The sequence below is a fragment of the Mauremys mutica genome, chromosome 20 (genome assembly GCF_020497125.1).
Source record: "Mauremys mutica isolate MM-2020 ecotype Southern chromosome 20, ASM2049712v1, whole genome shotgun sequence".
Taxonomy (NCBI): Eukaryota; Metazoa; Chordata; order Testudines; family Geoemydidae; genus Mauremys; species Mauremys mutica.
In genome coordinates, this window is record NC_059091.1 from 10807836 (window position 1) to 10830411 (window position 22576).

The window sequence follows — 22576 nt, forward strand, 5'->3', positions numbered from 1 at the left end:
TCTCCTGCTTTTTTGGGGTGCGGGCGGGAAAAGACAGCTGGGAAAAGGAACACGGGCGCTATTTGTGCGGTCGCCACCACCCACAAAGGAGGCAAAACGATTTCCACTGACCATTGACACTGACAGCCGGGCAACGTAAGAAACATGCTGCTTGAGAATTTACTAGACTTTGAGTGAAGGGTAAATTTTTGACGCGTGGTGTTGCCAGCTTGTGTGTTGATGGCTCTCAAGCTTTCTTTGTTGAATCCCAACGTCGAGTGTCATGGTCCGCTCCCCTCCCCGTCTCTGATCCCCCCCATATTTTCCCACAACTGGGAAAATTTAAATACATAGAAAAAAATGCTTTAAAACCCATAATTTTGTGCAATGGTGAATGGGTAAATTGGTTCCAAACAATCAAAAATGTGCTTAAAATAAACATCCCTCGTATCCATCGAACTGATAGAAAAATCAAAGTTGAATTGTGCCAAAGCTAAACTTGGGATTCCTTCAGGTCCCGCAGAGGAGCTGCCTGGCGCTCCAAAGCTTGTCTCCTTCACCAGCAGCGCTTGGGCCAATAAAAGCCATTGCCTCCCCCCTTGTCTCTCATACCCTGAGCCAGAGACGCCTCCACCACCACCTAACTATATCATCTGGCCCGTGGAGGGGGCCCGAGACCCGCCTGCGTAGAAATCAGTCAGTCATCAGACCCTTCCGTTGGGATTTTCAAAGGCATTATTAGTCTTTATTAGGCATATTATGGTAGCGCTCAGAAGCCTGGTCATGGCCCAGTGTGCCAGGCCCTGTACAAACACAGAACAAAAAGCCCATCCCCGCCCCAGTCATACCTAAATCCCACTTTGGTCAGGTTTCAATTTCTTTAGGCCTATTTTTTGGGGTGGATGCCACCTTCCAATGTTCACATGCTACATCAGTTATAACACCCCCCCCCCACACACACACCCTGTTACAGAGATCTGACCACAGGGATTTTAAAGATCAGTGCCAGCGTATCTATCTTTGGCTCAAGACAGGGGTAACTGGATGAAGTTTCATGGCCTCTGATTCACAGCAGGTCAGAGGAGATGAGTGAATGATCCCTTCTGGCCTTGAACTCTGCGCATCTCTCTCTCTCAAATAACTCTGGGAAGGGTGTAGGGGGAAGGCATAGGTCTGGCTAAGAAGAAAAGAGCGTGAGGTTAAACAAGACATTTACCACGGGGCTACAGCTTAGCTGGGAGCGTGGCAGCTACACATGACTGATCAAGAGTTTGGCTTTTGCTAAAGGCACTTTTGTTTCTTTTTTTGTAAAAGTAAGACACTGGCCTCTCCTCTGTTTTTAAAGATTGCACATCCCCTGGAAATCTGAGTGATGCAACACCCCCCCCCCCCGTGGCCAAAACACTGCACGGCTGGGGCACGAAGCGCGTAAGTGTCGCATTGTGAGCTGAGGGATGGTGCACCGTAGGGTGACCGGATGTCCCGATTCTATAGGGACAGTCCCCAGATTTGGGGCTTTGTCTTATATAGGTGTCTATTATCCCCCACGCCGATCCCGAGTTTTCACCCTTGCTGTCTGGTCCCCCCAGCGCACCAGTCTCTGCAGCCGCATCCTGAGCACTTGCTTCACAGAGAGCCGTGAGATCGGACTCCAGGAGAGCCCAGTTGTCGCACAGAAGCTTGCTCCAGCGAGGAGAAGCTAATCGATAGCCACAGAGGGGCTGAAATGACTGGGACATCAAGGAGCGTTTCACGTCACCCTGGAATGTGTCTGACTCCTTTTTAAAGGAGCCGAGTCCCAGTACAGTAAGGGGCAGCTGCCACACAAGAGTCCAGATTCCAGAGGCTGATTCTCAGTTAAGGCCTTTTTAAGGCTGAACAAAGTGGGCAGAGACAGCCCAACCTGAGAATCCTGCCTCCCCCGCTCCCACACACACTGTGAAGGGGCAGGGCCGACCCCAGCCAATGGGAAGCTGGTAGAAGGGCACTGAACCTAGTGTGTGTGGGGGGTGTGAGAGGAACACATTGCATTATGGGTACTCCATGCTTCAGCAGGGGCTCTTGGGAAACAGAGCATGAATTAGAGCAGCCCAGTGGCTGCTCTAGCTGACACCAGGTACTAGGCACGACCCCAGAAGTAGGGGAACAACCGAGTCTCATGCCCTGCTCCAGGTCCAAGCATAGCCATCCCCTGATGGGGAATCTAGTGATTTTCCTCCCTCGGGGGTTATCCAAGGCCCATCTACCAGCTACAGCTTTCTGGAAGGTGCCCCATTGGGTGCCTGCACGGCACCTCCCAAAAATAACAGCACTGGAGTCTGTGGGCCTGACGGGGATATTTAATGCAGGCTGGGGGCAGAGGGCTCACAAAGGGAGTCAGATGTCCTCAAAACCCAGGGAATGGCAAGAGGATCTGGGCCCCAGGCCCTGCGAAGCTTGGTTCTAGGGCAGCTCTGCCTCAACTGCCCCACAGCGCACCAGCCCCTCACAGTGTAGGACACCGAACCAAATAGTGATGGATCCCGAAGCCTCAAGCCTGGGGCAAGCTCTCGCGTTGCCTGCATTAGATTAGGGTCTCAGTCACTGCCAAGCCGGGCTCCGGCCTGGAACCAACACCCCAAGATGGAGGCAAGTCTCTCTACCCATTGGCCCTTCCTGCCTCACTGGTCCAACTCCCCAGTGCCCTGCATCACTAGTGCAACCCCTCCCCCCATGCACCATTAGTGCAAATCAGATTAGAATTGATTTTAACCCCTCACATCCTCGTGTAAATAAATCACCGTACAAGGCTCAGTGCAACGGGAAATCAGGCCCGGGATCTTTGGCCCAACTCTCGGGTGCTTTGTGTTATTTTCACTGAAACCCCGCCATGGGAGCCTTCGACACTAGTGCAAACAAATGCACCAGGGTGGGGGAGCGCACTAGGCGCCCCTGGCCATTTACAGGGTGTGCGACTCTATGGGAAAGTCAGGTGGGGTTGAGTTGCTTTGGAAATGCTGCTGTGGTGCCTCATGGGAGTTGTAGTTCAGTGGCCTCAAGCTTCCATTCTCCCCTATGAGCCGGGTTCCTTAGTTGGACTACATCTCCCATGCTGCACCATGGCCAGGGACTCCCATGATGCAAACCGCCCTCCTAGCAGAGAGAATGTGGTGCATCATGGGAGATGTAGTCTGACCAAGGCCTCCGTTCTACAGAAGAGAACAGGAGCACAAGGCAGCTGGACTACAACATCCAGGAGGCATTTCAGAATAAGTCGCTCCGCTTTTTGGTCAAAGATGGTCAGGACACGAATTTTCACTGGGAAAAGCGTGAAATGTTCAGTGGAAAATTGAGATGAAACTGGATCTTCCCCCTCCCCCAACACCTGTTTTCCAGCATGAGGATCCTGCAGCAAGCCCTGTGCAGGAAACCTCCCCACATCTCCCCCGACACCCCTCTCCGTCCTCTTACAAACACAGAGCAGTTGTCACAGATCTACGTGGGGGTTCGATGCCCCAGCCTTCTGCAAAGCTGTACCTAGGGCTTGGTTAATAGACGCACGCCCAAGAGACTGTGCAGCTACTGAGGCATCAGACCCCCGTTGGATCCGTAGCATCCACGTCAGCGCCATCAAAGTCAACAGAAGTCAGGCCAATTTGCGTCAGCGGTGGGGGGCCTGGGCCTGCCCCACCACCTCTGAGGTCCGGTGGATGGGCTCACGTTCCTCATCCCTCTGCTGGCTGTGGTTGCCGGGATGGAAGAACCCTGGCTTGGGAATAAGGAAAGGGAAAACGCATTGTTGTCATAGGCAAATAGAGAAACAGTGGGACACCAGCCCAAGAGATCTGCCTCTCCCCATAACCTCCCATCCTAATTATCTATGACATCAATGTGATCGCTGGGGCGGTGGGTGAGGGGGGCGGAAAAAGAGGAGCGGAGGTGGGTGGAGTCTGTTATCTAGCAGGAGCAGCTGTTGGACTGTGGGGGTGGAGTCTCGGTCAGGGCCCCGTTCTTGCTGTTGCCGACGAGGGTGGTGTTGGTGTCCAGGCTCTCATTCATCTTCTCGCAGATAATGTCCACCAGGCGCTCAAAGACCTGCTTGACGTTGATGTTGTCCTTGGCGCTGGCTTCGAAGAATTCAAACCCTGCGGGGAGGGGAGGGAAGGAAGGGGGAGAAAGGAGGGAAAGAGAAAGAACAGAAGGAGAAGAAAAATCGCGTGTTGGTGACTGAAATTACACACAACGCACAGTCAATCTGTGGAACTCCTTGCCAGAGGATGTTGTGAAGGCCAATGCTATAACGGGGTTCAAAAAAGAACCAGAGAAGTTCATGGAGGATAGGTCCATCGATGGCTATTAGCCAGGATGGGCAGGGATGGTGTCCCTAGCCTGTTTGCCAGAAGCTGGGAATGGGCAACAGGGGATGAATCACTTGTTCATTCCTTCTGAGGCACCTGGCATCAGAAGACAGGATGGGCTAGATGGACCCTTGGTCTGACCCAATATGGCCATTCTTACGGTGGATCCAGGAAGAGGATTTGAACCCTTAGCCTTTGGCATGAAACCCCCAATCCCTTAACACCTGAACTAACGGAGCAATAACCCGATCCCCCTCTATAACTACCTACAGGTCTCTGGCCTATGTGATGCAAGATGTCAGACTAGCTGATCACAATGGTCCCTTCTGGCCTTGGAATCTAGGACTATAGAGGCCAGCAGCAGTAGGACTTTTATCTGTTGACGTTGGCCACTAGGGGGCGAGGTGACACAAAAAACAAGAGTTAAGGGCGGCGAGATGATTGGGAGAGGCCCCTTCTGTTCATGGAGAAGTTTGTGATTGCAAATAAAACGTTAGCCAAGTGCCTGAGCCCTCAGGCCTAAATTAGGTGCCTACCGACTGCTGATTTTCATGGGAATTTGGTTCTGCCAAATTGTTGCAGTTGGAGGGGAAGAAAACCCAAACCAAAAAACAACATCCCCCCCCCCAAAAAAAACAAAAAAAAAACCAAAAGAATTTTTTAAAAAATAACACATTTAAGTTTTTTTCCTCTCAAAATTTCCTTCAATTGTGTTCTTTAAAATTAAACAAAAGAAGTTAAAAATGCTCCAGTTCAAAACTTCTGCCTCAAGTCGAAACAAAACAGTTTTCAACTTGCTGAATGTTTTGAATTGTTTGAATTGCTGGGGTTTTTGGAATTGTCGACAAACAGAAAAATCCGTTCCAGGTTCTCCAGCCGCTGCGGGGCTGGAGTGGAGGGCACCTACCTAGCTCATCTGCCAGCCGCTTGCCATCCTCTGTGGCCACCACTCGGTCATCTTCTAGGTCACACTTGTTCCCCACCAGGATCACCTGGGCGTTATCCCACGAGTATGTCTTGATCTGGGTTGCCCTACGGAGCGGGGGTGGGAATTGAACTCGGGCCTTGCTTACAAGCCGTGCGCACCCAGCTGTCAATCACCTTCACCCCACCCCACTCTGACTCCTCCTTCCCTTATAAAAGAACAGGGTTACAAATCCAATGTGTCTTTTATCGCTGGGGACCCCGCACCACCCCGTCTTAAAGCAACATGAGCCCCACACCAGCCAGGAATTTGCACAACATATAGGCTCTTCCATGGGAGGGACTGAACGCATCCTTCCCCCACCAACTCACATTGTTTACTATCCTTTTGAGGTCAGGACTCCTGGGTTCTATCCCCAGCTCTGGGAGGGCTTTGGGGTCTAGTGGTTCGAGCTGTGGGGCTGGGAGTGAGGAGTCCAAGGTTCTATCTATGCCCAGGCTTAGGAGGGGAGAGGGGCCTAGTGGGTAGAGAGGAGGGGGTGGAAAAGATAACTACTTTGGGTGTCTCTGCTACCTTGTGCCTCAGTTTCCCCTTCTGTGAAAGAGGGATCAAAATAATAATAACTACCAAACCCTGTTTGTAAAGCACTCGGAGATCTTTAGAGGGAAAGTGCATCCGTCAGTGTTCAGCAGCGTTAAACACAGTCCCAGGAAGAAATGGCACCCAGTGGGCTTTGTGTGAGTGAAAGCAGCCGTCCGAGGGCTCCCCTCCCAGAAGAGAACCTCGGAGTCCTGACTCCCAAGCCCCCTGCTCTAACCACTAGACCCCACCCTCCTTCCAGAGCAAGGGAGAGGACCCAGGAGTCCTGGCTTCCACTATATCCCTGGGCTAAATCCCTTCCCCGTTCAGCCTGGCCCGAGGCAGCTCAGGGGCTCCGAGCTGCAGCATCGGCCCCGGACAGCCTGAATCCTCCTCCTTAAACCCGGTGACTCTGTCAATCTGACCCATGGGTGGCCCCAGCAGATTTGTGCCTCTCCCTGCGGGAGGCTGCAGCTGGGCACGGGGGGTGATGACAAACAGACCCCAGAGAGGGGTGAAGCCAGGAATAAGGAGCAGTGAAAAAGTCGGGGGGGGGGGAAGAGCCCCATCTCCGAGGTCGACCCCGCCTCGGTTTTCCCCATAGTTCAGTGCAGTGACCTGCCTCTTCCATCCCCAACACTGCCCCGCCCGCCATAAAAGATCTTAAAAATCCAATGAGTCTTTACGGATGGGCCCCCTCCCAACGACGCCGTGTCTTTAAGGAACATGAGCGCTGCAACCTTATCAGGAGTTTCCAACGGAGGCAGGGCCCTCCCCAGGGCAGGAGGGATTGAGGGGGCCATATTCCCTCCCCCACTCACGCCCTCAGGCGGACGGGCTCAGGCTCTCGGCAGACTCAGGCAGGGTCGCTGCAACAGACAACTCCGTGCTCTTTTGAGCTATCAACTCAGGCTCTCGGCAGACTCAGGCAGACGTCCGTTTTGCTCGGCTCAAGCTTTTCTTCACCACCAGCACCAGTCAGAGAGCTCATTTTCCCCCACGGAGATCTTGACCTCAATCCCTGTGACCCTCAGGGAGCCAGGGGCCCTAAACAGGGGCCCCCCAGTGCCTGTATCGTCACTCAGCCCTGGACACGACTGGCTCTCATGGTACAACGCAAGGGAACAGGGGGTCTCTTACCAGTCCTGCACGGCGTTGAAGGAATCCTGGTTGGCGATGTCGTACATCAACAGAAAGCCCATGGCTCCTCGGTAATAAGCCGTCGTGATCGTCCGGTATCTCTCCTGCCCTGCGGTGTCCTTTAAACAATCCCGTCCCCACAACATGCACAAATAAGAGCTGCTTCTTTGCAAGATCCCCAGCAGCACAGGGGAAGATTTCAACCCGGAGGTAGTGCTGTGGGAGGCTTGAGGGTTAATGCTCCCCTTCACTTCCTGCCAGAGACTCCCGCCCCCCCCGGGCCTCAGTTTCCCCATCTGTAAAACAAGGGATAACCCTTTCTTTGGACTGCAAGCTCCCTGGGGCAGGGCCCATCTCTCCCCAGGTGTCCGCAGGGCTGCTTCAGTTAGGGGCCGTGAAGTGGTGCATTGTGGGAGGGTGAGAAATGTCAGCTGCTCGCTATCTGCTTGGCCTTGTATGGCTCTTATCTACTCTCAGGAGCAGGCAGAGACCAGAGATGGGCCTGTTACTGTGGAGACCAGAGAGCGCACAGAGGGCCGTGACAGACAGATCTTTTCATTAAAAGGCCTGGAAGTGTCAGGCTGGTACCAGGAACTGGGGCTCGTTTCCATGACAGCTCAGATGCACGTAAGACGCACTGTTTGCGTGTAATTAAAAAAAAAAATCTATTACTAAGGGGGCGGAATGGAAATTTGAACGGGCTGCTGTTAAAAATAAAACACCGGCGAGCCGGAGGATCCCCTTTCTGCCGTGTGGAGAGAGAGCGAAGCGTGGGCGGCTTGCCTGGATGGGGTGGGCAAGGAGGGGACTTGTGGAGGGGTGCGGGATAGGGAAGAGACCGGGTGGGATCCTAGTCAGCCCGCTGCGGAAGGCAGGACTACAGGGATGCTGGATGGGTTGGAGGGAGATTGGCAGCAAGAGTTCTCATTGGTAGATTGCTTGCGCAATCACTGCTGTTTAAATACCCTGGTGTCTCCATCCCAGGGACGGCTCCAGGCACCAGCCTACCAAGCACGTGCTTGGGGCGGCACCTTGGGAGGGGGCGGCACTCCGGGTTTGTTTTTGTTTTTGTTTGGGCAGGCGGCGCTCCACCAGGATCGCTCATTCCACCCCACCCCACCAAAATCACCACGCCCAGCAAAAGCAACGCTCGGCTGGTATAACCGCGTCTCCGGTAGGGGTTCTGCTGGGTCGGCCAGACCTCACCCGTCTACACGGCACTGACTAGCAGAGTCTGCCGGCGGCGGGTGTCTGGAATGGAGAGTCGGCCTTACAGCTGATGCAATGAGTTCCGCAGGCTAAAACCTGCAATGTCCTGCCTAGATGATGGGATCAACACTAGGCCTTAAACTAATCTCCGTTAAATTAGTCGAATTTAGAGGATCAGCACCCTGGGGCAGGGACCATCTGTTTGTTCTGTGTTCGTGCAGCGCCCAGCACAATGGGGTTCTGGGCCATGGCTGGGGGGGCCCTAGGTGCTACTGTAATACACCTAATAATGTACAGCACCCAGCGCAATGGAGTTCTGGGCCATGGCTGGGGGGGCCTAAGTGCTACCGTAATACACCTAATAATGTACAGCGCCCAGCACAATGGAGTTACGGGCCACACGACTGGGGCTCCTAGGTTCTATCGTAATACACCTAACAAATAATCTACAACACCTACCATAATTGCATCCCAGTCCATGGCTGGGGCTACTAGGGGCTACCGTAATACACCTCATAAATAATGTATCGTGCTTGGCCCTATGGGGTCTTGGGCTATGGCTGGACTCTTAGGCACTACCATAATACACCTAATAATGTACAGCAGCCAGCGCAATGGAGTCCTGGGCTATCACTGGGGCTGCTAGGTGCTATCATAATACACCTATTTATTGACCTCCCTCTTTTTCGGAGGGTCAGGCAGAGACACTTCCACGAATCCTTTTGGGAGGTGGCAGGAAGGCATCTGTCCATCCTCATTTCAATGAGCCCCTCTCCATTCAGCTGTGTCCCCTTAAAGCAAAGCACAGGCGTAAATACTTATTTATGAGGCGGATTGTGGTAGCGCCTCAGCGTCGCGGCCCAGGAACCCACGCATCAGGTGCTGTACATCCGCAGAACAAACAGATGGACCCTGCCCCAAAGAGCTTCAGATCTAATTAAGCAGGGGAGTGACTCTAGCGAAGCCAAGCCAAAGGGTTAACCACCTGCTACCGTAATGTCGCTCCTACACGTGCCCCTGATCTAAATCACCCATCCCTCCTAGTGGTCAGGTCAGTGCCCAGAGAGGGCCTCCATTCGTCAACACTGCTCCTCCGGGTCTCTCCCGCCTATCACAGTGGGGCAAGAGGTTACAGTGGAAAAAAAACCACACTGGGCCAAATTCCCGGCTGGAGTCTGTGGAGTTACGGCCTGCAAAGATTCAAGCCACAGCACGTGCAGAGACCGCTCAGCCTTATAGAAATCCCCAGAGCAAGGCTGCCTGGCCAGATGGAGCCCTTCTCCAAAAGTGGCATCTTGTGGCAGTGAGTTCCACAGGCTAACTGCATTGACAGAGGGTAAATGAGGAGGCAGACATTGTTCAGAGGTGGCATTAGGAGGCTGGTGAAGTTCCCACCATGGAAAAAAACCAGTGGCAATGAGTTCCACAGGCTAAAACAGAATTTAAAAAGGGGGACAGATTGGGTCTCTCGGTCCCCAGGCTGGTGGGGGAGACCCCAGAGGATTCGGGGGCAGGGGGGAAATAATCTTCGGGTGGAGAGTTTGCGTGATGGTGCCCAGCGGCATTTACCGGAGTCAAGGTAACGCCAGCTGCTGCCCGAGCCAAAGCACACGCAGGCCGGTGCCATTACCATGGTGACTGCCAGAGGCCTTCAGGAGCAAAGAGACTCTGACCCCCCTCCCTCCCCGCGAAAGCCAGTGACAGCTGCAGCTGCCGCGTGGGGAGGGGAGGCATGTTTACCCTCAGCACCGGGGGATCCGGCTGCACTTAGGGACTTCGCCGCAGCTGCCGGCCATGGAGATAACAGGAAAAGAACGTGCTGATCCGGGCCCGCCAGCCGGGACCGTGGGTCAGGGCGGCCACTGGGGCCTCAGCTTGACGTGGGCCCGACCCCCACTCGGCCACAGAGCCAGTGGAGCCAACGGGCCAGATCCCCGGCCGGTGTAAAGTGACCTGGTGCCAAGAGAGCAAAGCTGAATCACACCAGCTGGGGGCCGGGGCCACGTTTCATTCAAGAAATAAAGAGAGTCTTAAAAAGTGTCACTCTCCACAGAATGGGTCACAAGGCCTTTCCCCTCCAGGGGGCGCTGGTTCTAGGCTGGGCCCAGGGGGAATGGGGGGGACTGGCTGGCTCAGGGGTGTGTGGAATGGGGCACAGGGCCTTTTCCCTTCCAGGGGGTGCTGGCTCTGATCTAACTCTGGGCAGGGGACTGGCTGGCTCCGGGTCGAGAGGTGGGGCCTCTTCCCTGTAGGGCCGCAGCACTGGGCAGAACGTCTTCCTCCAACAGAAGAGGAAATGAAGTTTTAAAAAGGAAGTGTTGCAGCACTCCAGTGATTACGGTAACAGCCCCCTCCCTCTGGAGGGGTAGTGTGCCTATTTCACGCCCATTTGCTGCACACAAGTGCTGGGAGCCACCAAGTTCTGATCCACTCCCCATGTGGGGAGCTGGCCCAACACCCCACCACGCAGGGCAGAGCCTCTCCAACTGCCAAGCCTCCAAACCGCCACCCCCTGGGCAGTGGGGGCTCAGGACTGGGGGCTGGCTGCAGGGGGGCTGTACAGACCAGGGTGCTGGGGAAAGTTGCGCGCCCCACGTGGGGCCAGAAGTCCCAGGAATCTGGGACCGAAAGACCGGCACCTGGCGAGGATTGAAAGGAAAAGGGCCGTCAACCCTCATGCTTCAGGGCACAGGCCGATCCACAGCTCAGGGTCAGGAGGAATTCACCTGCGGTATAGTATTGCCCTGCTAGGGGCAGCAGGGAGGGTTGGACGCCTCCCTCTCTCTCTCTCTCTCCCCTCCCAGTGTCTGGTGCCGACACCAGAGCATACAGGGTGCTGGATCTCTTCTGGCCCGAGGCCCCTGATCGATAAGCGCAGGGCCGCCTGGACCATGGCTAATCCTCATCAGCTACTATCAGTATTACGGTAACATTGGGCGTCCCAGCCATGACCCAGGACCCCATTGCGCTAGATGCTGTACAAAACACAGCACAAAGAGACAGTCCCGCCCCCAAGAGATAAACTGTCCCGCTGGGATCCCCCGGGGCCTCCCTCCCTCCCCGCCAGGGTCCCGCTTCCCTCCCCTCCCCGGCGCTCACCCAGATCTGCAGCTTGACCCGCTTCTCGTTCCTATAGACCGTCTTGACCTTGAAGTCGATGCCCACAGTGCTGACGAAGGCCGAGGTGAAGGAGTCGTCGGCGTAGCGGAACAGGAAGGACGTCTTCCCCACGCTGCTGTTCCCGATGATCAGCAGCTTGAACATGTAATCAAAGTTCTGGTCGGCGGCATCTTTCTGGGCCTGCCGGGTGTCGTTGGCGGAGGCCATCTAGGGGGGCAGAGAGGGGGCATCAGCAAGGCAGAGGGGTGGGCAGTGGGGGTCTAGTGGTTGGGGCAGGCTGGGAGCCAGGGTTCCTGGGTTCTCTCCTGGCTCTGGAAGGGGAGTGGAGTCTAGTGGTTAGTGTTGGGAGGGGGAACTGGGAGCCAGGACTCCTGGGTTCTATCTCCAGTTCTGGGAGGGCAGTGGGGTCTAGTGGTTAGAGTTGGGGGGGGCTGGGACCCAGGACTCCTGGGTCTCATTCCCAGCTTTGCCAAGGACTTTACTCTGTGACTTTGAACAAGCCATTCTGCCTTGCTTTCCAGCCAGCCACAAGGCTAAGAAAAGCCCCGCGATCATTCCTCTCCCAGGCCAGCTAGGACATGCAGCATTTGTGAGGTTTCCAAAAGAGAGGATGTGACCCCGATTATGGGTGTTTGAGGGGATCCCAACTCCTTCTCCTTTGGAAAGCCCTTTCTGGGAGCAGCCAATCCCCGGTGATCGGAAGAGATTCCAGCCCAGAAGAGTCATTTACCACCAGTAACACACAGATCATCACTGGATCTTTGGAGGAGTAGATTGTCAAGCCCTTGGGGGCGGGGCAAGTCTCTCTGTTCTGGGGTTGTACAGCACCGAGTGCAACCGGGTCCTGGCCTGTGACCAGGGCTCCTAGGCGCTACCGTAATACACCTAATAAATAACGACTCCCAGGTTCTAGTCCCAGCTCAGACCTGCTGAGTGACCTTGGGCAAGTCACCTCCCAGCTCTGTGCCTCAGTTTCCCCTCACACCCATTGTCTCATATGTCAAGTGCTCTCGCGATGCAAATAGGAGCCCCAGCCATGGCCCAGGACCCCCGCTGTACATTGTTTATTAGGTGTATTACAGTAGCACCCAAGGGCCCCAGTGTCTCAGGTCCTGCACAAAGACATAAGAGGCTAATTAGCTCATTCAGGGATTGTATTTGTGTGGCAACCAGCACAACAGGACCCTGAGCTTGCTTGGCGGCTTCTAAGCCCTACTGTAGAAGGATGCGAATGCAGCTCTCCCAAGCTAGCACCCTAACCACTGAGCCATCCTGCCTCCTATTGCAGCGACCTTGTCCGAGCTCTGGCATAGCCCAGGCCGGAGAATTTCACCCAGCTGCTCGAGGACTTGCTCAGGTGCCCTTCTCCTCCGGCAGAGACGATCCTCCTGTCCCGGGCGGGGTTACCCTGCACCCTGGGCTGGGCTGGGTCACACCTGACTGGGGCAGGGTGTGCGTAGGAGGCTGCCTAAGTTCAAACACGGCTGTTTGCTAACTGGGAAGTGGCAGGAACTGTGGCTTTTGCTTCTCACCCCTACTTCAAACCAAATCAAAACCAAAACCTGTTTACCTAGAGGGAGAAGGGAAGAAATCCACTCCCGGCGGCAGAGGGGGGTGGGCTCTGATTGAAGAATGGCAGGTGTGGGGTGAAGGTACTGGGCTGCAGGAGATCTGGGTTCGAGTCCTGATTCTGCCACTGGGTGAGACCAGGGGTGAGTTGCTGCTATTTTTCAGAGCTGGCACAAGTGCCAAGGTGGGGGCTGAGTGGGGCCGGTTGAATATTATCCACCCAAGCTGTTTTCTGAGGGGAAATGGAGTTTTTCGACTAAATGAAATTTGTCCAGAAAAGCCTCTGCTTCCTGCAGAAAAACTTGATTTTTCCACCGCAAACCAGAAGGCCTGAAGCCCAAGAGACGTCTGTTGGCAAACGCCATCGCAGTGTCTCAGGGGAGCTGTAGTGCTGGTGCCTCCTGCCTGCCCCAGTTCTACCCCGGGGCCCAGGTCATCACTTGGACTACGTCGCCCATGATGCACCAGGGCCGGCCACTCCCATGATGCTCCACCTCTGCTCACTAGGAGGGTTACCAGGCTGCTTCATGGGAGTTGTAATCCGAGGACGACCAGGCAATGGAGTGAAGTTCCCGGCTCCCACAGCAGACGTGTGTTCAGCCCCCAGCATGCACTGGGGGGGCCCGATCCCAGAGGCAGCCTGCACGGCCCCCGGTGCGTGCTGGGGGCCCAATCCTGGGAGGGGGTCTGTGCAGCCCCCACGCTCAGTTAGGATCTCTAAGTGCTACCGTAATGCGCGTCCCTGCTAAGGATTCTCATTCGGACGCAGCGCTCTGGTGGTGGCCTCACCCGACGCATGGAGGGAAGCAAGATGCCCCGTGCCTGCCACAGCGTGCAGACAGGGTTAAACACTGCCAGGCAGGAGCCAGCAGGACTGGCTTTGTAACAGCTCTTGCCAGGGTTCAGTGACTCACGCGCCCCACCCCCGCGCCAGCTGCTGCTTCGCCAGGGCCTCCAACCCAACCAGCCCGACCAGTTCGGATCCCTGCGGCTCCGGGCCAGTCAAGTGAAGCAACCGCTCCGGTTCCCCGGCTTGTGCTGACAGCCACTGGGCTCTGCCCTCCTAGAGCCGCCGCGTGGTGCCATGGAGAGGACACCAGGCTGAGGCTTTGGGCAGCTGGGCTCTATTCCCAGCTCTGCCACGGACCTGGGGCAAGGCACGTCCCCCTTTCGTGCCTCAGTTTCTCCTCTTGTCCTTCCCTTGTTTAGACAGTGAACTCTTTGGGACAAGGACTGTCTGGCTAAGTGTCTGAGCAGCGCCCAGCACCAGGGGTGCTGATTTTGGTCAGGGTCTGTATCGTGCCCAGCACAATAATTGGCCCTTGAAGCTGGGATCTGACTCTTTTCATTTCATATGAAACGTACAGTCCTCGCTCTCCCGGGACAGAGCGAACTGGCTGAGAATTCGCAAGGGAATTGGTTAACTAATTTAAGAGCTAGAATTAATCCCAAACTGGGTCCTCAGTGACCTTAACCCCTGGATAACGCAGACCCCTCGAGCTTCCCATCCTGGGAGCTTGCGCGCAGGCTGTACCTGAAGCAATTCGGTTGCAATTAAGCAAAGTTGTTAATCGCTGCATGTAATAACTCATCATAACAGGCTCAGCAGGGCCCGTTATGACATCAGAGGTAGCTTAACCAATCCCTGCCCTTCTTCCAACGCTAATTTGCATGCCATGGGTTGGAGGGAGATTAGCGGCAAGAGCTCTCATTGGTAGATTGCTTGCCCAATCACTGCTGTTCAAATACCCTGGCTTCATGCTAGTGGGGCATCATGGGACGGTTGTCTCCATCCTGCTGTGCGTGGAGGCAATGCTGCCGGGGGAAACTGAGGCAGGGGAGCCCTGAGATCATAGAGCCACTGGGACTCATCACCGAGCTCTTTCCATCCGGAGCGATGAAACATCCCACAGTAGCGCTCTCCTCGGGGTTGTGTCGGGGGTGGGAGCTGGCACGGAAGGGTGGAGGGATGCGGGAGGGAGTGGAGGGGTATCGGGTGGATGACAGGGCAGATGGGCACTGGCATGGAGCAGCCAACGGAGGGGCACGCGCTGGATGGGCACTGGCACGCAGCAGTGCAAGGGAGGGACGGCATTGCTTAGGGGCCGGCAGGCAGCAGTGACTGGCCGGGGAGGCACTGCCAGGAGCTGGCATGCAGCCATCCCGCGCCAAGGCATGGGCACGGCCAGGGCAGATGCAAGCCAGGAATCTTGTGCCGACGGCCAGAGCAAACCAGCCTCGGTGCAGGGCCCTGACTCACAGCCTGGGCTCTCTGCCCTGCCGGGTGGAGACTCTGGGGCAAGAACTAACAGGGAGGGGATCGGGGAGGGGGCACTCGGCCCTAGGAAAGCTGCACAGTCCCTCTCTCCACCCCGGCCTGTATCCCCCCCACCCCCTACACACATGCACCCGATCTCACATCAGGCCCTGAAGCCTCTAGGCCAGCCCCCCAGCTGGTGTAGACCAGCGTTGCGCCACCGAAGCCAGCGCAGCTGGGCCCATTTACACCAGCCGGGATCTGGCCCTTTATAAATGTTGATTCTGCAAAGCGAAGGGCTTGTTTATTTATGGCTCCAACAGGGGCCGCTCCCTGCAATTTACAACCAGAGGGAGCCCAGGCAGAGCAAAGACAAACTGCTGGGGCCAGCTGCCCCACTGGCGTAACCTGGCATCAGCCAGGGAACTCCAGGGGAAGGGGCCGATTCCCCTTTAAAGCCCTGCCTGACCGATCCTTGCCCGAAGTACCACCTCTTACGCGTGATCGAGTCACCCACCACGTCCCGGCGGCGCTGACTGGCCTCGGTCCAATGCACCGCTGTGCCGCCCCTTATGCACGGTGCAGATTCTCTGCAACGATCTGCAAGGCCACCCCACGATCCTGCTTCCCGCTCACCTCGCACTATTAGGTGTATTACGGTAACAGCAAGATACCCCCTGCCCCCCAGACAGAGATCGAGGGCCCTATCGGCATGGACTCAGAGTGAGAAGCAGTCCCTGGGAGGGGGCAGGATCCCTGTACAAACAACCCCAACGCACCACCCCAGAGGTGGCTGCATCTCCCTACCAGGTGAGGGACCCCTCTGTCACCGCAGAAGGGGTGGAGGGGAATGGCAGATGTTTATACAGGGATCCTTCATCCGGCGATGAGATGCAGCCACTTCTGGGGTGAGGCACAGGGGCTGCTTCACCCAGAGCCCCTGCCCAAAGGAGTGATTCTAGCAGGGGCTTTTCCCTCCCCCTCTGCACAGCCTAGAGGGGCCAGAACATGACTGGGAGCAGCTTGAAGGAGTTAAAGTGGCAGGGCCCGGGATGCTGGAGGCAACAGAACATGGCAGGGCAGCTCTGAGGTGGGCACAGCGGCTGGGAAACGAAACCCAGGCCAGACAAGCTGAAAACCCCAAAAAACCCAACCAACCAAAACCCGGCCCCCAAACGTGGAGAGCTCGGCTATTCTTGGCTAAGAAACTGCAGGCTACTACTCCCCTGCAGATGCTGCTGTGTCATCTCTTCCACACAGACACCCAGGGGGCAGGGAGTGCAGAGACACAACCCAGACAGGAGGGGGCTGGGGGTGATCACAGCTCGAATTAGCCACCTGCCAGCAGGGGCAGGGTTGTCATGACAGCGGGTAGTAAGAGGTTGTCGGCAGAGCTTAGCCACGCCTAGTTGATGATAGACAAGGATCCCACCTGGTGCTGAAATGCAGCTGCCTCTGGGGTGGGGTGTGGCATCTGTTTATATAGGGATCCCTCACCTAGAGCCATAATGCAGCCGCCTTGGGGTAGGGCACAGTGGCTGTTTATACAGGGATGGCTCACCCTGCACTGAGATGCAGCTGCCTCTGGGGTGGGGCGCGACAGCTGTTTAGACAGGGATCCTACACCCAGGACTGAGTGACTGGGTCTGGGCGTGGGGCACAGCGACTGTTTATCCAGGGTTCCCTCACCGGGAGCTGAGATGCAGCCGCCTCTGGGGTGGAGCACGGCGGCAGTTTTGCGACGCAGAGCAACACCGCACAAGAAGTGAGGATACCATATCCAATCGAAGCGCTGGGGGGGCATTTTAAGGGGGCACCAGCAGCTGGAGTTCACAGTGGGGGGGGATCCCAGCAAGGCCGTGGCTCCTGCCTGCTGAGAGGTGAGCCTGACCGGAGGGGAAGGCTGGAGGGACACGTGACAGAGTCTTCAGGGCAGGAAACATTTTAACTCTGGGGGGGCCTATACAGCCCCCGATGGCTTCTCATCCCGCATCCCTTCAACTTCCTCCCCCAAGGATTTTCAGGAGGCTCCAGGGGCCCCCCACTCTGGGAAGGAGGCACTTGCAAGGCACCTGACATTTGCGGATCAGCCCAGACCAATGCCTGTTGCACCCAGGGGGTGATTATCCCCCATCAGCTCAGCTCCCCGTTGTGGAGACCCGCCAGAGACTAGAACCGGCCCTGGGCCACAAAACCTACAAGAACCTCCCAGCTCGGGGGAGTCCTGGGGGGTTTAGCCTCCGAGACAGACCCTCTTTAGCATCCGTTATGCTGTTGCCACCAAGGAAATACTCAGCCCGTTTTCTAGCCAGACACACGGCACCAGCGAGAGAAGGCCTCAGACATACACTCCCTGCAGCATCTCAGTGACCAGACAGCAAGTGTGAAACATTGGGACGGGGGTGGGGGTAATAGGAGCCTATATGAGAAAAAGGCCCCAAAATCAGGACGTCTGGTCACCCTGTCTCAGGATCCTAGCTCCCTGCATAGCGACCCACGATGCGACCCCGAGCGTAGGCACGACTTGCACCCAGGAAGCAGCAGCTACCTGCCCCTGTGAGCCCTCCACTGCCCCGGAGCCTCTCTGGGGCTACTGGCTCGTTTCTCAGGATCTCGGCTTTCACCCTCGCCAGCTGTGCTGCCCTCACTCAGCGGGCAGCAGGATCGGACCCGGAACCACAGCACCATCCACTGTAGGTGGCGGCTCACGTGGGCGGAATGTAGTTTGTGGGCGGGGCATGGAAGGGCCCCTCCCTCCACTCTGACACGGGTGGAAGTGGGCATCCGGCTGCAGGTGCAGACGCCACCCAGCGGCGAGGGCGGCGTGATCTGTGCCCCGGCACCAGGAGGGGCAGGCAGCTGCCCAGAGAAATCCCCAGCAAGGGAAGGCCTCAGTTCTGCGAGAGATTGGAGCCGCCCTGCCAGGCCGATGCCCTGGCCGTTATCACCATCCTGTCCCCGCCCCTTCCCTTCTCCAAATGGCTCCTGTTTTGTGACATGGAATCCCCACCCCTACGCGTGAATGGTGCACGTGGACCGTGCGTTCCCTGGGGCTCTACGCTCCCTTTGCCAGTATTCTGGGCCCTGCCCCTGGTGGCAGCAAGAGCAGCCTCAGGGCTGCTCTACTGCTGCTCCGCCCCCGAGAAGCGGAGAACAGTATAGGGCCTGCTGGCCATGCCCCCATCGGCCCCTTACACCGGGAGCAGGGCTGGTGCATAGCCCTTGGGGGGGGGTCAGAGAGACCCATCCTGGAATGGGGGAATCTTGAGGGGACCCTTAAAGGAAGCTGAGTGTAGAACCAGACCCCATCACTTTACACTTGGCCAAAACACTGCACGGCTGGGGCACGACGAGAGTGGCGTTGGTGTCCAGGCTCTCGTTCATCTTCTCGCAGATAATGTCCACCAGGCGCTCAAAGACCTGCTTGACGTTGATGCATATATCTTTTTCCATAGAGAGATTAGGCCTCCATTTTTACAAGTGCTGGAGCCAAACATCATTGCAGTCTCTCCTGTTTTGGATTCGTTCCCAGGTTGTTAGTGAGTACTTTCCCCCAGAACAGGCCACGGACTTTATTGAGGCCACAGTGGATGGTATGCTGTCTGCCAGCCCCACCTGTGCCACGGCAGCTGGACTGTGGATGAAGATCATCCTAAAGGAGTGTGGAGATGCCATGCTGGACCAGGTAAAACGGGAAACTGGAGAGGTTTTCTGCCTAAACCCAGAACTGCCATGTTTGCACAGTGTTTTGAAGATGTGAAGGGCTAGGAATGAATATGAGAGGTCGTCACCTGTTCATAGTCCCAGGCATTTGCACACTGTGTTTAAAGCACTTGCATATTTTGTGCTTGTGGTTGTTTATGAACTGTGCATCCTTCGAGGCAAATGGTGGTATTTGGCTGGTTAAATCACAGCTGCAAAATCTGGGCAAGCAAAGCCTTCTTTTGTGCATGCCAGCTGGTTTATTTAATGCATAGCTGGGCACCACCCCATTAAATTACCTGGTAGGTACAGGGAACCCCGCTCAGGGGCGGCTCCAGGCCCCAGCACGCCAAGCGCGTGCTTGGGGCAGCATGCCGCGGGGGGCGCTCTGTCGGTCTCCTGTGGGAGGTCCACCGGAGCCGCGGGACCAGCGACCGGCACAGCGCCCCCCACAGCATGCCGCTGTGCTTGGGGCGGCGAAATGGCTAGAGCCACCTCTGACCCCCGCTATAATGCACCCCGCAATAACACGAATTTGGCTATAACGCGATTGTAGGATGGCTGGAGCCACCCCAGGCCAAAAAAAAAGTGGCTGCAGCACCACGGAAGCGCAAAAGAAATAAATAAATAAAGCGGCATTTGTTGTGGGTTAAAGTTACACAGACATATTTGAACGTTTGTTTCTTGAGGAATTTCTAAAAAAGCAGCAAATGGCTAAATAAAGGTTTTGATTCTGTAGAATGAATGGAGAGAAAGAAAAAGGGACATTTCTTTCTGGTTTTGTTCCTTCCAGGTGCCAGCTATCCTGAATATAATATATAGCTACATGCCTACTATCCAAGAGGGCATCTTGAGGCAGTCCCTGCTGGAGGCAGTGTCCATTCTAGCTCACCATCACGTAGAAGCAGTGATCTCCAGCCTACTCAGCAACCATCTGCTGATGGACAGGTATATACCGCTACCTATTGCATTCATCTTGGTAAAACATGGATCCCACAGCTTTACTGGGAGATGTAGGGCTTTATTTAAGCAGCAGACATTTTGGGATAATTCCTGATGGTTACTAGCCTGGGTCTTTCTCCAGGAAGGTCCCAGAGCATGTTAAGGTGGGGTGTGGAGAGAAATTAAGTGTCATTCTGTTTCCATTAATTCATAACTGCTTTGACATCCTAAAGACCTAACTTTACTGGTATAACTGGAGTGTATTGTTGGAAACATCGACTTCTCTAGCAGGGCTGGCTTCAGGGCTTTTGCTGCCCCAAGCAGCAAAAAAACCAAAAAACCCTCGATTGCGATGTGCAGCTCTACCACCGCCGCTTCAGTCTTCGGCGGCAATTCGGCGGTTGGTCCTTTGCTCTGAGAAGGAATGAGGGACCAGCCGCCGAATTGCTGCCGAAGACCCAGATGTGCCGCCCCTCACCATTGGCCGCCCCAAGCAGCTGCTTGCTGGGCTGGTGCCTGGAACCGGCCTGGCTCTCTAGACACCTGAATTGACCTCACTTGGGAAATTAGCAGTGGCTGTTGGTTTCCTGGTAGCATGACAGCTTCAAGTCCAATCCCTGGCTGATTACAAAGAATAGGGCCAATATTGTCATCAGACCGCCGCTTGGTATCGGTGAGGGTGTGGCTGCTAGAATAGAGTTGCCGTCCTTGGGACTTAAAACTGGACTGGAAGCAGATCCATCATTTCATTTAAAGATCCCTAACTGAGTTATCAGTTATCAGTGCTGGAATCTAAGACCATAAGAACAGCCATAGTGGGTCAGACCAAAGGTCCATCTATCCCAGTGTCCTGTCTTCCGACAGTGGCCAGTGCCACATGCCCCAGAGGGAATGAACAGAGCAGGTAACTGTCAAATGACCCATCCCTTCTTGCCCAGTCCTAGCTTGTGGCAAACAGAGGGTAGGGACACCCTTTGTGAAGGGGACCTAGGATGGCCATGAATATTTGTTCTCATAATTGTATGTCCAGTTAGTAGGAATGTGGCTTTTCTTTCATCAACTTGCCTTCCAAACCCTGGATCTTTGGGAGCCTCATGCTCATGAGTCCATATTTACTGGGAAGTGGGAAAACAGGAACTGAGGTTGGCGCTCTGTGTCCTGTCCTCTTGCACATGTGCTTTATGGCCCTGCCTGGGGATGCCCTCATGCCTGCGTGTGCCCACGTGTCCTCGGGCATGCGTGGGCATGGTCACGTGCAAGCGTGTGTGTGCCCCCGTGCACACTTTTCTGTGCCGCTAGGCGGCCCTATCTGCCAGGCCCACCCTGCAGCGGCTGGGGGTGAGGAGCAGGCCTCGGCAGGGCTTTTCCAGCTTGGATTGACCCTGGAGCAGGCTGGATCCATTCTGCGCCCCCAGTTCTGCCCCCCCGGCTCCAGCCAATGGGTTTGGCAGGAGTGGCCGGGGGCCCCTCTGCTTAGGAAGCCCAGTGTCAGGGGAAACGGAGCTGGGGGGGTCTGAATGAAACATACAAACATGGGGAGGAATAAATAGGCCCCGACTCACGTCTCTGGCCTTATGTTTAGTCCATTGCTCGCAGGGCCGGCTCCAGACCCCAGCGCGGCAAGCACGCGCGTGGGGCGGCCCTTTCCCGGGGGGGCGGCAGGCTGGGCCGGCGGACCTGCCGCAGTCATGCCTGCGGGAGGTCCACCGGAGCCCCGGGACGACCGGACCTGCCGCAGGCATGACTGCGGAGGGGGCGCTCGTCCCGCGGCTCCAGTGGACCTCCCGCAGGCATGACTGCGGACGGTTCGCTGGTCCCGCGGCTCGGCTGGACCTCCCGCAGGCATGCCTGCGGCAGCTCAAGCGGAGCCGCCGGACCTGCGAACCGTCCGCAGCTGCGGGAGGTCCAGCCGAGCCGCACAACCAGCGGACCCTCCGCAGTCATGCCCGCGGGAGGTCCGCTGCTCCCGCGGCTCCAGGGCGCCTCCCGCGCATGACTGCTTGGGGCGGCCAAAAAGGTAGAGCCGCCCCTGATTGCTCGTGGCCTCTTTACTATCACAGAACTGCAGAGGCTGGGGAGCCGCTGGATTCCCCCCCACCCCGAACCGTGAGCTCACGGAGCATTCTGCCAAAGTCACACCGGGAGTTGGCGGCAGCAATAGGACTAGAACCCAGGAGTCCTGACTCCCAGCCCCCTGCTCTGACCACTAGCTCCTACTCCCCTCCCAAAGCTGGGAATCGAACCCAGGAGTCCTGACTCCCAGCCCCCTGCTCTAACCACTAGACTCTATTCCCCTCCCAAAGCTGGGAATAGAACCCAGGAGTCCTGACTCCCCATCCCCTTACTCCAAGCCCTGGATTACCTAATTTCCAGCCTGTTGTGATTGCACGTGCCTGGAAATGCCTCACGGAACAAGTGCCCAAGCTGTGCCCTCACATCCGCCCCCGCCCCGCCGCCCGGCTCCTCCTCAGCCTCTCACATGAGCGGCTGGGACGTGCAAGCGCGCCGGACCGGCATGTGGAATGTAAACAGAACAAGGCGAAAATAGCTGGGCCCGATCCAGGCCTGAACCATGTCCTAATAACAAGGGACACGTGGCAAAGCCAGAGAGGCCAGCGCGGGGCTCTTGGTTCCGGTCTCCTGGGCCAGGGACCCCCGCCCCGCCACAAGGTCCCGGTGGGGTGTGGGAGGAGCACAGAGGGCTCATATCCGAACCCCCTTTTGGACACTGGTGCTTGGGGCCCAGTGGAATCCAGATCCAAACCAAACCCAGTTCTGGAGTCCTGGGCAAGGGGCAGTATGGGCCAGCAGTTAGGG

General features: G+C 56.3%; 1 protein-coding gene across 2 annotated transcripts; it reads right to left on the reverse strand.

Annotated features, from left to right (window-relative positions):
• Positions 1 to 696: 696 nt before the first annotated feature.
• LOC123353392 (ras-related protein Rab-3D-like) lies at positions 697 to 14399 on the reverse strand. Of its 2 annotated transcripts, none has more exons than XM_044994423.1 (5): positions 14393 to 14399; positions 11269 to 11496; positions 6961 to 7079; positions 5224 to 5348; positions 697 to 4103 (listed from the first exon to the last, which is right to left on the reverse strand). In XM_044994423.1, the coding sequence occupies exons 2-5, from the start codon at positions 11494 to 11496 to the stop codon at positions 3916 to 3918; spliced, it is 660 nt and encodes a 219-aa protein (XP_044850358.1). In that variant the 5' UTR covers positions 14393 to 14399; the 3' UTR covers positions 697 to 3915. The 2 variants fall into 2 exon arrangements, with proteins under 2 accessions (XP_044850358.1, XP_044850357.1); XM_044994422.1 differs by lacking the exon at positions 14393 to 14399 and adding an exon at positions 12860 to 13046.
• Between the last annotated feature and the right edge of the window lie 8177 nt (positions 14400 to 22576).

Excerpts from the sequence above, each read along its gene's own strand:
- LOC123353392 (XM_044994423.1), bottom strand. The coding sequence starts at position 11,496 with ATGGCCTCCGCCAACGACACCCGGCAGGCCCAGAAAGATGCCGCCGAC. Across the intron at positions 7,080-11,268 it reads GGGTCAAGCTGCAGATCTGG|GACACCGCAGGGCAGGAGAG; the intron begins GTGAGCGCCGGG and ends GATTGTTTAAAG. Across the intron at positions 5,349-6,960 it reads TTCAACGCCGTGCAGGACTG|GGCAACCCAGATCAAGACAT; the intron begins GTAAGAGACCCC and ends CCCGCTCCGTAG.